We start from the raw sequence: 14063 nt of genomic DNA on the forward strand, positions 1-14063 counted from the left end.
TCTTTCTTCGCGTCTGTTTGAAAGTTAAAGTTCGCTGTGGTTGGTTTTGAAAAGGTTTATTGAAAAACTTTTGTTTTGAAAATTACAATTCTTTTCGAAAACATGTCTCTCATTAATAAATTTAAAGAACAGTGATGTTTTTAATAGAAAGTCATGTAGTTCTTTTTATTGGTCGAGGTATAGGTCTGTTCTATCTCGAGCCATAAAGTTTCTGATAGGAAATATTGCAAATCAGACTGGCAAAGAGGTAGTTTTGCATTTTTTAGAAAAACGTTCAGTTTTTTTGCCGCAAGTAAATTTCTCACAACCCCGGTGGAATTTCCATCGAAATCGCCTCGGTGTTTTTCCCACCAGCGGAGATGAATTTTTGCTAAATTTTCCAGTGGGGCGGGGGTGGTTTTACCAGGTCTGTGACGCAGGGATGTAGTTATAAAATTTGATTTTATAAATAAACAAAATTCTTCTTGAAAACAATATGCATCAAAAAAGAACAAAAGCGACGTTTAATGTAAAGACATGATATTCATGACGTAATGTTGGAAAGACCCCGAATTTTGCCAGTAGTGGCAAATTTTCTACAACTTTTGTCTAGTTTAAATTTGCCACTACTGGCTGAAACCGGGGTATTTCCGTAGAAAACATTATGTCATGAATATCATGAATTAAAACTAGTTTTAGCATTTCAAATCAAATATCCGTAGCATAACGAGTAAAAAAATCAAGGTTTTTCTAGTAAGAACCATAAAATGTTTCTCAGAGTCAAAAATCTAAAACTTGCTGACTATTCTTTTACATTTTTCAAAAAAAATTATTCTCTAAAGAGGTTTAGAGTCCCAGAAATCGAGTGGCGAGAACGTCACATTTTAAATCTTGTTAGCATCTAAAAAAATCTTATCTACACGAGAAAAGTTTAGATTGGAAAAGAAGGGTTGCAAAAAAAGTTTTATTAGCAAGCAGAGATGGAGGGTTGTGTTATGATAGAGATTTGTTATGTCAATATGATAGAAATATGAGATGTTTCTGTTTCCTTATAGTGCTAGTTATACAGCTATGCTAAAACAGAAACAAACGTTATAGTAGATAACACTTTTTTCCACTTACTTCAAACACACAAGAGAGAGAAGGGGGACTTTTTAATTTAAGAAATTGAAGTTTTTAACAAACTGTGAACCTTCTTTTTAGTTATCATTTTACTACATCATCAAAAAAGGGGGTAGAGATTAAAAAAGATTTCATTACAGAGATATATATTTATGAAGGAGGTGATTTTTATGGTTTGATATCATATCAATATTATTACAAACTACAAAAAAAGTTCGAGATAAAGATGCGTTTCTTGCTACTACTGAGGAGGTTGATATTCGGTCGAAGTTTAAAACAATGGATAGTACCTACTGGTGTTTTCTTCGCTGTAGTCTACATTATACTCTTCTCTACGACTGATGGAAGGACTAACTCCTTCTCCAAGAAACTGGCACATTATTTTATGGACGATGGGAAACAATTTATAAGCAAGGAATATTGTAATCCGACAAGCATCAAAAGACGTACACATATCACTAATCGGACCAACATAGCTTGCAAACCACATATTGCATCAGAGACTGCGTGTAACCTAGCACAAGAGCTTTATACAACCAATCCTAAATTACAGACTTGTGGTTATTCAAGACCAGTGGAAATTTGTACTTTTGAACATAGTTCTTCTTCCAGCACTCGAATATCTTACAAATGTTCCGTCAAAGATTGTTTGAAATATGAACGCAATAATATTTTAGTTTGGTCTGTATCGAAAGATTCAGGAGAGTTGCGACAAAATGAATACTTTACTGATGAAGAAGACTTTCAAAACTCAATCAACAATATTGTAAGTGACGCACGGAAAGCAGGATTCACGTTCTTGCTCTTCGAGTGTACTGACGAGAGAACGTACCAACGACCTAACCATGATTTTATCGGTCAGATGTTCTTGATTCCACCTCTACCTTTGAAGAAATATGATCAACCAGAGAATGACCAGAAAATCAACATCAATATGTTAATGATCGATTCCGCCGCTAGATCTCATTTCTACCGATCACTGCCAAGGACCATATCCACTTTCAGTACGATAAACAAATATCGCCATGTCAAAGCCGAAGTCTTAGATTTCGAGCTCTTCCAATCGATAGAAGGGCATACGGCAGAGAATTTGCACGGTTTGTTCACAGGGAAGCTTTTCCCCAAGTCTTTCACGGGTGCAGATCGAGAGCGTTCTGCGATCGGCGTCGGTGACTTCATGAAGTTGTTCAAAGAAAAAGGTTATAAGACTGTCTACCAGGATGACTTGTGCTTCAATGAGTTTTGGGGAATGCGACTGGATTTAGGCTCGCCTGACAACTGGATTGATTTTCAAAAAGCAATCACTGACAACAGTATTGAAAGCACAGGTAAGTAATAATGCATATGAGTTTCATCTTTTGGTTTTTAAGGTTGAAAGCTTTGCGAAAGATCTTGTTTTAGTATATATTATTCATAGAATTATATTTCACAGGTCTATCGACCTCTACGAAATAACTTTAGATTTATAAATTGTCTAATTCTTCATCTGTCGTCCAGTCGTCAGAAGATATGGACAGAAGAGAAGACGTTGTTTTGGTCTTTGTCCTAGGTTTTCGAACTAGGCGAAGGTTTGTTCTAGGGCTTCCTCTTACATGCCAGACGAAATCGTCATTTTTTGAATTCATTTTTTTCGCCTTTTGGCACATATCTTTAATAATTTTTCTTTCTTTGATGGTGAAGTCGTATGTGATGCTAAAGCCACCAATTTCATTGAATCTTTTCAGCTTATGCAGATTTTGCATTATCCGTTCTTTTTCCTCTATACTTTTTAAGATCAACTTGATTGGACGCCAATGTAGCCCTTTTCGGTTTTGTCCAATGCGATGATGGTGGGACGGTTTGATATCTTGAACGCCAATGTTACCTAGTATACCTTCAATATCTATTTTGTCTTGTTCCTGTTGTTCCTCTTTGTTGTCTACCTCTAATTCCACCATTCCATGTATAATAATATTTCGTTTTCTTGATTCGATGTCTCTTTCTTCATTCTTGTTTTCTTGTTGGTGTTCTCTCACTGCTGATTTGAAATTATCCTTGTGTTTCTTAGTTATTTCAGCGTATGTTTTTTCTGATGTTTTCTCTATGTAATTCGTCGTTTGCTTTATTTCTTCTTTTATAATCTGCTTGGTTTTTATTTCAAAGTCAGCCATCTTATTGGTTAAGATGTTTTCGATATCGTTCTTAAGGCTGCGGTTCTTGGCTAGCTGGTTTTTGAGCTTTTTAATGACGTCGTCCTTCTTCTCAATCTCCCTCTGCATCATATGATACGAGTTCTCACCTATTTTACTCATTAGAGATCGTGTTATCCGCACGCAATTCTGACATAGATATTGTTCGTTATAAGTGTTGGCAAAAATTTGCAGCTGATAAAGCGGTAATTGTGTGCACTCGTAGTGTACCATGCGGTGGCATTTTCGGCATTTTAGACAGTTTTGGTCACCATCATCTGAGCAGGAGGTGGGAGTGCATGTTTGGTTTTGTTTAGCTTCTTCAAATGGTTGTTTTTCTTGCTTTTTGTCGGTTTTTTCGTTCATGTTTTTGATTTTGCTAAATTTCAACCATTTTTGAAGAACTACACAAAATGCGTGTTGACTAACTGACGTCAAATAAAAACTAGCAAAAAAAAAAAAAAAAACGCAGAGAGTATAATTAAAACAGAGAAGGGAAATAGAGCTTTGGTTAAAAGCATAGCAAGAAAATTATTAACAAGGAGAGATACCGACAATCAGAAAAAAAAATTGTATAAATGTTTAAAAAATTTTAAATCGGCGAAAATAGAGGGGGAAATAACGAAGAAAAGAATGTTATCCAAAGCTGTGCAAATTTATCAATATTTAACGTTAACGAAAGAAGAATTATAAATTACACGCTACATATTCTCCATCTTAAAGCTTTCTTAGAGAAATTAGAATCCATCATGTCTGCTCCTTAAAACTCTGCACACGTGGACATTAACGGGTTGTAGCAATTTATTATTTTAGTGAAAGATTCCAATAGCGTAGCCAAGAGGGGCGGAAATTTGAGTTTGAGAGCAGATTTTTATGACACTGTAATTATCTATCAATACCATGAATAGATCATGACAGTGTCATAAAAATCTGTTCACATACACAAATTTTGCGCCCCTCTTGGCTAAGCTACTGAAGATAAATAGCAACAAGAGTCTGGAATTTAACACTTTCTCAAAAATGATAATATGGAAAAGATTACTCAATAATCAACCGATCGTCAGTTTAGAAATTAAACATAGAGCAAGCATGAATAATGCTCTAGCCACCAATTTCCTAATTTCCAAAACAGATACTGATTTATCTACACAGACACGTACTTACTCGAAAAGTAAGTTCCGTGAGATCTACTAAGGTTGGCGGAATGATTTGATGATTTTCATCCAGATTTTGGATGAGTATTAAAGGAGTTGAGCTTTTTTGCGCAAAGTATTGGCAAAAGAAAACTAATACGTCAATCATTATCACAACTTTAGAACCCAGTCCCTTTTGTGCGCCCCTTTTGTTTTTAGGCTAAACAATGCAATTTCGGGTACAACCAGATCTGACACGTTCGTGTTGTGAGATTAGAAATTCCCCATCTTTTTTCTTTCAGGATTAACACAATCAAGTTGCAAAATCCTTTCTATCAACAACGTTAGTACACCATTCAATGGACCGGATGGACCTCTTTGCTTCAACGCTAGATTCACAGCTAACCAATACTTAGATTATACGCATCTTCATCACGAGTTCGCTGGTCGACAAAACCAGAAACTTCTCACATTCTCTACAATCTGCGTTGCACATGAACACACTGGTACACGACTTCAATCCATAGATGCTGACCTTGCAAAGTACGCCCGCAAAATGGCGGAAGTTGATAACACCATTACTATGATATTCGCTGATCATGGAAACACCTATACTCACTACACGCATGCTGTAATGGAGGGGCGTTTCGAACAATTCCACCCTTCTCTGTTCATGATCATACCGAATGGTGTCAAAGAGAAATTAGGGAAACAAATCATGGCAAGTTTACGCGAGAACCAATATAGATTATTTACTTTACTCGATCTTAGAGAAGCTTTCATAAATATCCCCAAATCACCAAAACCAGTCGGTTTGTTTGGACCTATCTCAAACAGTCGAACTTGCGATGATCTAGATTTACGGCTACCGAACTTATGCGTTTGTGAAGGTTGGGACGCCGAGGTAAAGAACGATACCAACCAGATGGGGATTCTACATTTCGCAGTCGGACAACTCAATAACAAGATACAAGATCAACAACTCGAAATCCGTACCCAAACACTCATTCCAAAATGCCAAATGTTACGACCAACTTCTTTTTATAACGTTCGTGAAAGAAATAAGGGAGGTAAAATGATCACTAGCCTCGATTTTACAACATTATCAGGAAACGGGGCTAGTGGCTCCCACGATGTTTTCCACGTTGAAATTGAATCAGAGATTGACCGTAACCTCCCGTCACGGAACATGAAATTGTTGAACTTTGATCGTATTTCGAAATACGGGCCATACCGCGCGTGCGTTGACCAGGAGGTTGACGTAAGGTTGTGTGTTTGTGATATCCAAAAGGTGACTCCTGTCCGAAACATTGAAGATGTGGTCGCTTATGAGATTGGATTTAGTTTTCCAAGGTTAATCGAGCCGGTTGATATTTCCATCGTTAAAAACAGCCGAATTTCACGATGTTTATATCTCCGGAAGATCTCTTACCCGGAAGTGACTTCTGAAAGCAAAACAAGTCTCTATTCTATCACATACGAAGTAGCAAATGTTTGCAAAACGAAAGTGAAAGCCATTTTAAACATTGAACTAGACAATTTGAAGTCTTCGACGGCCGGTCCGTTTGAAGTAAAACTGGCTCCTTTCACAACCAAATTCTTGGTGACTGCAATTCGTGATACTCCATATTGGGATTCGACAATTTCTTCAGAAGCTATCCAAGGTGAACCTTTGTTATAATTTTTGTTTAATTTGAAGTTTTATCGAATTTCACGAAATTAACTCGTGTAAATATTCTTATCACTACGCTCAGAATTACTTTAGCTGGATTTAATTTCGCGAGTCAAAGTTTTGCAAAATTTTACGTGGATTTAATTTCGGGAATAAAATCCACGTGAAACTCCGACTCTCACACGTTTTCGCGAGTTTTAATTTCGCAAAAATGGCATGCATAAAAGTTCGCGAAATCGCGAAATTTAATCTCGCTAAAGTTTATCCGATTAAAGTGAATCGAAAGCAATCAATTGCCTTTTTTTTTTAATTGTTATTGGGACTTTATTACGACTGGGAACCCATTAGATTTTGTATAATATAATAATAGAATATAATTAAAAATTAACCAGTACGTTTTTTATTTTAGGTAGAAGCTAGAATATATTTTTACACAAAGAAAGAAAACAAAAATAAAAGCACACTTACAAATCCAGTAGGAGGTTCAGGGAAGTTCCAGGCTTGGCTCAAAAAACTTCTTATATCATTTTCCATACTATTTCATTATTTTTATACACTAGAACAAAAAAATAAAAACACCAAAATGATCATTTTGAGCTCTACCAAAAAAATGTTCGCACATGGGAGGAGGATATATTGTCCAGGGGTAATTCAAAAAATATACAAAATTTGCTTTTGTCCAGGGGTTAAACTCACTCTGTTTGGGGTAATTTTGAATGTTCGGGGAGGGGAGAGGGGTCACCTAATGCTTGCTGTCCGAGGATCAAAAGTCACAGGGGTTGAATTTTCCAAAAAATGTTATCCTCCGCCCGAATATTCAATTTTTTTCTGGAAGAGCCAATTACAATCATCATTCCAAACAAAGTTTTCCTTTAACAAAATAGTGATTATACCCTTAAGAAGCTACGCTTATTTACTATCTAAAACCAAACCATTCAGTAAATATCAGATAAAAGATCATAGATTCTGGAAAATTAAGTACTTTGAAAACGAAAATACCAGACATTGCCAGTAGTTTTCTATGTCGAAAGTATGAAAAGAGACAAGGACAATGTAGACTGTAGACAAGGTAACTTAATATCTAGGCTAAAAGATGGATAAATTTTATTAGCTTTCTTTTTAAAGTTTGGATATAAATATGTGGGTATTTACAATGTGCTATATATCATCTTTTTTAATGTAATAAACTAAAAAATTAGATCTTTAAAATAAGAACTTTTTACAAAGTGTAATCCGAGGTGGGAGTCTTGGAGTGATGACAAGAAAAGAGTTGTAGAGAGAGTTGAGAGTTGCTAAGTTTCTTTTTTTAAAGAGTTGGAAGGGTTAAGTAAGATAGCTGAAATGAGATAAAACAGTAAAATACTGAAGAAAAAGTTTTGTTCATATTTAACTACCCTCTTTTTTATCATAGCTAAATACAAAATATAGTCATGTATCTACAAATATTTTCTACAGCGAAAAAAATAAAATTTTCGTCAAACAAAAGAACGTTTTAACATTTTCATGTTAACTTAAAGATTTTGTGCCAAAAAATATTCAAAGCATGTCTACAAACACGTCTGTAATTAAAAAAGAAGCGTGTAACAGCAAGACTGGTTGTTCTGCTAAATATCCCTTGTCCTTACCATGACAACCAAAACAAACTGACAATATGTCACGTGACAGTGTATTGATCTTTTGATTTAGTAGCATGGTTCGACAATTCGAATGCCAAATCATAAAGAGGTCCTTGAGAAATTTCACTGGATTCGAACTTCGGTAAGACAGGATCAAGCGAGACATTTGGTTTCAGATTATTGTGTAGTGATGATGCCGTATTTTTCGATTGCATTGCTTGTCTCTGTAAAAAGAAAAAGGTTCCTCAGACAGTCATTTCAGAGGCTTCTAGAAATCCAGTCGAATAAAAAGTTTTATCCTCAGTTTTGTAAAAAACTCCTACCAAGGCCCAAAACACAAAAACTTTTGAGAAATGAAAAAAACTTAGTATTAACAGAAGGAAGAAATGTGCCAAATTTCAACCAACTGACCATTTTCAAGTGGAGACTTTCCCAAAGTTTTCGGACGGAAAGACAGATATTGTTAAATTCTAGCTCGTTGAGAAAAGACATAAAATTAGAAAAACTTCATACCTTATTTTGAAGGGCTTGCATGTCACCTGAAAATTAAGGAGTGATAAAAGTTAAAAATCGTTTATCAACGATGAGAAACAACTGTCACTTAGAGGCAAGAAGGGCACACGTGTCTTTAAATGTCAAGCTTCTTTGAGATGACGAGTATTATTAATTGAAAATATTCTCAAATACATTTGTTAGGCTTCCGAGAAAAAAAAAATTAAAGCAAAAATATGAGAGAAGAAATAAAGGAAACTTACAAACATTTAAAAAGCTGGTCATCGAAATGTCAACAGTCTGAAAAATAAATAAAAGTTGTCAAATAATCTTATGTTTGTATGTACTGTCATGGGCGGCCTTTTAAATACTCCTGTTTGCGTAAAATTTTTCACCAGAGATGTTTTAGCAGTTAAAGTGACGGTCTATACATTCCAAGTGAAGATGTTTCATGCAAGAGGAATATTTTTTCAATAAAAACTAATAATTCATACGCTCAGTAAAATTCAGAGCGGCCTGGAATTCCCGAGTTATTTTTTTTTCCGAGTTATTTTGTGTGTGACGTCATAATTTCAGTTTTTGTGACGTCACTGCAAAAATGATAACTCGAATTTTTTTGAGCTTTTAACTTTTCGAGTTATTTGGTATTTTTAAACTCGGGTTATTTTTTGATTTATTCAATAAAAATCTGCCCTTCAGGTAACAAACCCAATAAAGAAGTCGAATTTTCCATAAATCGAATATCTATTATAAAAATATAATATAAATAACTTGATAACTTTGAGGCACGAAAAAAAAACCAGAATTAAAATTTATCAAATTACTCGAAAAGTTTAAGGCACGATAAAAAACCGAGTTAAAAATTTATCAAATAATTCGAAAAGTTAAAGGAACGAAATAAAACCGAGTTTAAAAACACCAAATAACTTGAAAAGTTAAAAAAAGCTAAAAAATTGAGTTATAATTTTTGTGATGGCGTCATAATGACGGCACAAAACTGTAATTATGACGTCACATGCAAAATAACTCGGAAAAATAACTCGGAAAAAAATAACTAGGAAAAATAACTCGGGAATTCCAGGCCCCAAATTAAGAAAACTGGACGAGTTTTTTTACACCCTGATAACTTTAAAATATGGTAATAACCAGTAATAACCAACCTCATTAAGCCATTCCAGATTCGGAGAAGCGGGTATGTTAGATGGAATCGGATTCACTTTGACAGGAGTTTTGTGCAAGTTATTGTTCTCATTGTTTCGTTGTCCTTTGACCAGAGCTGAAGATTTGATCATGTTGGCCAGTGCTTGATAATGTTCTTGAAATCCCTCAGCAATTACTTCATCTTGAACTGAAACAACAATTTCAAACAATGCAAATGTTTAGCTAGATTGTAACCTGTTTTTCTTTGATACATACCAGAAATTTTTAAATCTACAAGAAAATTTTGGGATAGGATTCTCACTTTATAATTAATATTAAAAGACAAAAAAACGCAATGGGCTACAAATTCTGTTTTGGAGTAAACAGAAAATAAACAAACCTCCATGAACAACAGTTGAAGCGCTGTTGTTGACAAGTTTGTTGGAATTGTGCTGCAAATGTGCCATGTGTAGAAGATTCTGTTGATGTTGTGGGATTAAGTTAACTGCTACAGCATTATTCAACACAGTTTTACATTGGGCCTTACCACTAGAGAGAGCTAACAAAGGACTAGTTACACCGGCAATATTGTTACCAAGTTGTTGTCGTGATTTGTTGATTCTTCCAGGGCGTGGTCTGTTCGGCAAAACCCATTTTCCAGAAGTACCATTCATTAAACCATGTCCATCCTGATGAGTTGTAGAAATTGCCCCCTCGCCTGGTTTTCGAGCATACAAAAAGTTTGGGCTTTGCAGAAGCGGGCTAATCACACTCATTCTTGAATCAGTTTGAGGGACACTGTCCTCTTCCTTTTTCACATCACACAATTTGGCTAAATTTTGTAAAGCCATTTTATTAAAGGTGCAATTGTCAACACTTTCATCGACAGACTGTTTCCACTCATACTTGAATTTAAAAACTGGTTTTTGTTCAAACACAACAAATAACGTCCTCAAGAAAATTTCCTTTGCATCAATATAGGTCCAATACCCTGGGAAAGAATTACTCTTCTTTAATGTGGTGCCTTTTTCAGATGAACCACCATCTGGTGTTTCTTTCTCTCCATGTTTTGCAAATATTTGCGGTAAAACTTGCTCTAATTCCATTTGATGGTGCTCTTTATCGGTGCACGTGGTTTCAATTGTGACGTCCTCCACAAGGAGATTATCCTTGGGTTTATCTTTTTCAACAACAATATCAGTCACTTGAGTTTTATCATACGTCGCTAACAATTCAATTGCATTCGAAAGTAGTTTTGAAAAATCTGTATCTGATTGCATTGGATAAATTTGTAAGTTCAAGTTTGTGTTTGTATATACGTCCATAAACCTCTTGTTAAGCATTTCGAAAACTTCTGAAAATCTAGCATTAATACTAACACCTGTGAACCTGATTCGTGGGTTGAAAGCATGTTTCTGTACAAAATTGAAAGCCATATTGGAGTTTGGTAGAAATTCTATCGTTACTGTCTTAGGTAGCTGTATTTCTGGTGAATCACTTATATCTTTGTAAATTTTGCGCAAATATCGATTGGGTGGTCTCACCCGTAAATTGCGACCATTCAATCTGACATAAGTAATTCCTTTTGTGGCAAGTTCATCCAATTGTTTCATCACTTTTGCACCAAAGCCAGCAGATTGCTTCTTTCGAAGTTCTCCAAGACATAACAAATAGTGGAGTTCTCGTCTGCAAGCTTTCTTACTGTCCTCTTCAGGCTGCAAGTTCAACTTCTTGGCAATTTTACTCCAAGTCCTATGATAAAAAAATCTAATCTGTTCTTTTGTTTTACCATCACTATAATTCTTCAGTTTCAGTTTTTTATTCATGAAAGACTGGATTTTACTGTAATCTTTGCCATATTCTGCAAGTCCCTCGTAAAAGCATTTTTTCTCCTCCCAACTCCACTGTTCCCACTGTCTCCGACATCTTGGTTTTGTTGCTGAATTGACAACTGTTGCTGGCTCTGTTTCAGCTGTAGAGGAAGAAGCTGCAAGAGAACAGAAATAAGGTTAAAGTCAGATTGTCATTAATGGGGCCCCCCAGTGGTTTGTGTGAATGGACTTTTTCACTTGCGTGAATGCATGAATTGGAAAGCGTTGTGTGAACAGAAATTCAGTGAATAGCAAAAAAACATTGCGTCAATGCGTGAATTTGAGAAAAAAATTTGCGTGATTGCGTGAATTGAAGGTCCGCTGGGGGGCCTCATTAATAGTGAGGTCTGAATCGCTTTGAAAAAGTACTGAGCTGGCATACAATAAAAATTGCAGTGTTTAAAATGAAGCATCAAAACAAAAGAGCACACATTGCGCCAGTTGATTATTCTATATGACAATGGAATGTCTTCTCTCTTAAATTCCATAATACAGACCATTAATTTAGAATGATTTGCCATAAAAAAGTGCTGAATAAGAATAGAAACAAATTGCCTACATTTCTGATGGAAAAAATAGATATTTTGCATTACTTATACAAAATCAGCACACAGCTTCTATGTATAGATTGTCAAAAATAAATGTCAATCATTTTTTTTTTACGATGCCTTTAATTTTTCTTAAAATAAAACCAGGAGTGTGCATAGTAACGAATGATGATGCACGTGATGCCTAAAAATCAATATCTCCTGCCAGCTCTTACTATAACAATTTATTGAAATTCTTGTATTTTTAAAGGAAAAATATTTTTCAGCTAAAAAGTTTTTCTGTTCTAACATTTCAAATATATACATTTTTCTTTGTAAGTAACCCGGTTGCTAAGGCTCAAGCTCTTATCAGTCATTTTTTTAATTATCTTGTAAAGGAAAAACTTTAACAATAGCAGTTGAATGGTATGATATGATTAGGGGTGCTTATAAAATAAAGTTTTTAGAAATTGAGCTAGAATGCTATGCAGCTCCAGCCCCAAGGCCAAAATCTTGGTTGCTTTGCAATGCAAAATCCTGCATTGTGAATTATTTGTTTATACAATATCTATCATGTTATCAATACAAGACTGAAAGTTGAGTCACCTATTTGATCATTATTTTCTTTGGTGGTAGTGGATCCACAACAAGGTGTTTTGGCTCTGGTTGATATTGATGTGCGTAGACTTTCTTTGGTAATCAGATGCTGTTGAGTTTTCTCTTGAGTTCTGTTATTCATTTTTCCTTTACTGAAACTTATTTATCCATCTAAAGTAAATATAAAAGTAATTATTAATGTAAGGTTATCATATTTATACCAGACAATACTTTATCTAAAAAATCTTTGGACTTTTGCTAACTGAAACTTTTCTTATTTGAATACAACTGTAATTCAAAAAAATATTAGTTAGTTGAAGAATTGATTTGTAAGTATACTAGGTAACCCTGAAGAAATCATGGTTTGATGCTGGCTAAATGAGTCGAAAAATCAAAACTTTTATAACAGTTCAGAACATGGCAAAGAGGGGTATCAAAGAGACACAAAAAGCCATCAATAGGATCTTAAATGGGTGAATTGCAGAAAAATCATACAATGTCCTGTCCGCAACAGGCACTATTTGAGAAACCATAACTCAACTTTGGCAAATGCAATTTCTAAAAAACTTTACATTTTTGTGAACTTTACTAAATAGCCTGCCTTGGAGTGTTTTAGAATTTTTTTGTTACAGCCCCAATCTTGAGAAAAATGTTGCGGACAGGACAAAAAGTTTTTCACTCATAGCCAGTACATGTAAAGTCAAGAAAAAAAATACTGCTGCAAAAAACATATAGTTCCCTTCAGTTTATTAGCTTGATACAGTTAGAACTTTAAAGTTGTCTCAAAAAATAAGAAATGAAGACTTTTGTGCCGTTGCGGACGGGACAAATTTTTGGACCGTATCAGTTTCTACCATTTAAAAAATTCAGAATAATAATTATTTCAAGCCAATAAATGTCTTTAACGGAAATAACCCGCATCTAAATGCTGTCACAAAAAAATAAATTCTTGGATGGTGTTCTCTCTCTAGTTCCCAGATCTTGACTTGTAAGCATAAATCAGTCAAGGAAATCCCTCAATTGCGGTAGTAACTTTTTATTGCAATTGCGGTATAAACATTGCAATTGCAGTATATAAAAGAAACAGAATTCAAGATTCAAGGAGAAAACAGGCAATTTTTGTACATAATTGATTCATATCTTTTTAAAGCACAGACAAAATATTTTTTCCGTAGATCAGATTCTTTTAACAAAGACAAGCTTACTTCTTGTACAATTTTTTTACAGTCGACTTTTCTTTATCTTTGTCGACCAGCGCTATATGTACCCGTTTTAAGCGTTTGTAGGCTAACCACAAGTGAAAACTACTGCAATTGCAGTATACCGAAATTGAGGTTTCCCTGACTGTAAATGGTGCTTTTGTTGCTGAATGGACATTGTATGATTTTTCTGCAATTCACCCAATTTATAAGGGCCTGTTCTGTGGGTCTACATATTATAATGCAGCAAACCATGTCATACCTTTGATAAACCAGCCTATAAAAACATTGAATACAACAAGAAACTCTTAAGATATTTCTGCCTGCCTGAATGAAAATCTGCATTTATGAAGTTTTAGAGTACTTAGGCGGTGGTTACACGTAGCCGGGGTGAAATTCACCCCGGGGTGAAATTAGAATTATTTTAAAGATTTTTTTATTTCAAATTGTTCCACTTACAAATATCTCTATAACGATACCAAACTTATAAAGATTGAAGAATTCCTTCAAAAGTTATAGGTAAAAGAAAAAAGAGTGCACACTTATC

The 14063-nt window shown here is 34.8% G+C and overlaps 2 protein-coding genes across 2 annotated transcripts; one reads left to right on the plus strand and one right to left on the minus strand.

Annotated features, from left to right (window-relative positions):
• The first annotated feature begins 1078 nt into the window (after window positions 1-1078).
• Window positions 1079-6509, plus strand: LOC136816452 (uncharacterized). The gene is made up of 2 exons (XM_067072780.1): window positions 1079-2429; window positions 4705-6509. Exons 1-2 carry the CDS (start codon window positions 1328-1330, stop codon window positions 6081-6083), a joined length of 2481 nt encoding a protein of 826 aa, XP_066928881.1. The 5' UTR covers window positions 1079-1327; the 3' UTR covers window positions 6084-6509.
• A 620-nt stretch (window positions 6510-7129) lies between these two features.
• On the minus strand, window positions 7130-12490 carry LOC136816453 (uncharacterized). Its single transcript, XM_067072781.1, has 6 exons — window positions 12327-12490; window positions 9723-11309; window positions 9343-9530; window positions 8446-8482; window positions 8204-8229; window positions 7130-7914 (listed from the first exon to the last, which is right to left on the minus strand). Exons 1-6 carry the CDS (start codon window positions 12457-12459, stop codon window positions 7729-7731), a joined length of 2157 nt encoding a protein of 718 aa, XP_066928882.1. The 5' UTR covers window positions 12460-12490; the 3' UTR covers window positions 7130-7728.
• Window positions 12491-14063: the final 1573 nt, after the last annotated feature.

Source organism: Clytia hemisphaerica, unplaced genomic scaffold (assembly GCF_902728285.1).
Source record: "Clytia hemisphaerica strain Z4C2 unplaced genomic scaffold, Clytia hemisphaerica genome assembly, whole genome shotgun sequence".
Classification (NCBI taxonomy): domain Eukaryota; kingdom Metazoa; phylum Cnidaria; class Hydrozoa; order Leptothecata; family Clytiidae; genus Clytia; species Clytia hemisphaerica.

What these genes read in the sequence shown, in the direction of transcription:
- LOC136816452 (XM_067072780.1), top strand. Translation starts at nt 1,328, where the DNA reads ATGCGTTTCTTGCTACTACTGAGGAGGTTGATATTCGGTCGAAGTTTA. An exon ending in CAACAGTATTGAAAGCACAG is followed by an intron (nt 2,430 to 4,704) that starts GTAAGTAATAAT and finishes TTTTTCTTTCAG; the next exon opens with GATTAACACAATCAAGTTGC.
- LOC136816453 (XM_067072781.1), bottom strand. Translation starts at nt 12,459, where the DNA reads ATGAATAACAGAACTCAAGAGAAAACTCAACAGCATCTGATTACCAAA. An exon ending in ATCTGGAATGGCTTAATGAG is followed by an intron (nt 8,483 to 9,342) that starts GTTGGTTATTAC and finishes TTTATTTTTCAG; the next exon opens with ACTGTTGACATTTCGATGAC. An exon ending in TGCAAGCCCTTCAAAATAAG is followed by an intron (nt 7,915 to 8,203) that starts GTATGAAGTTTT and finishes TTCTTTTTACAG; the next exon opens with AGACAAGCAATGCAATCGAA.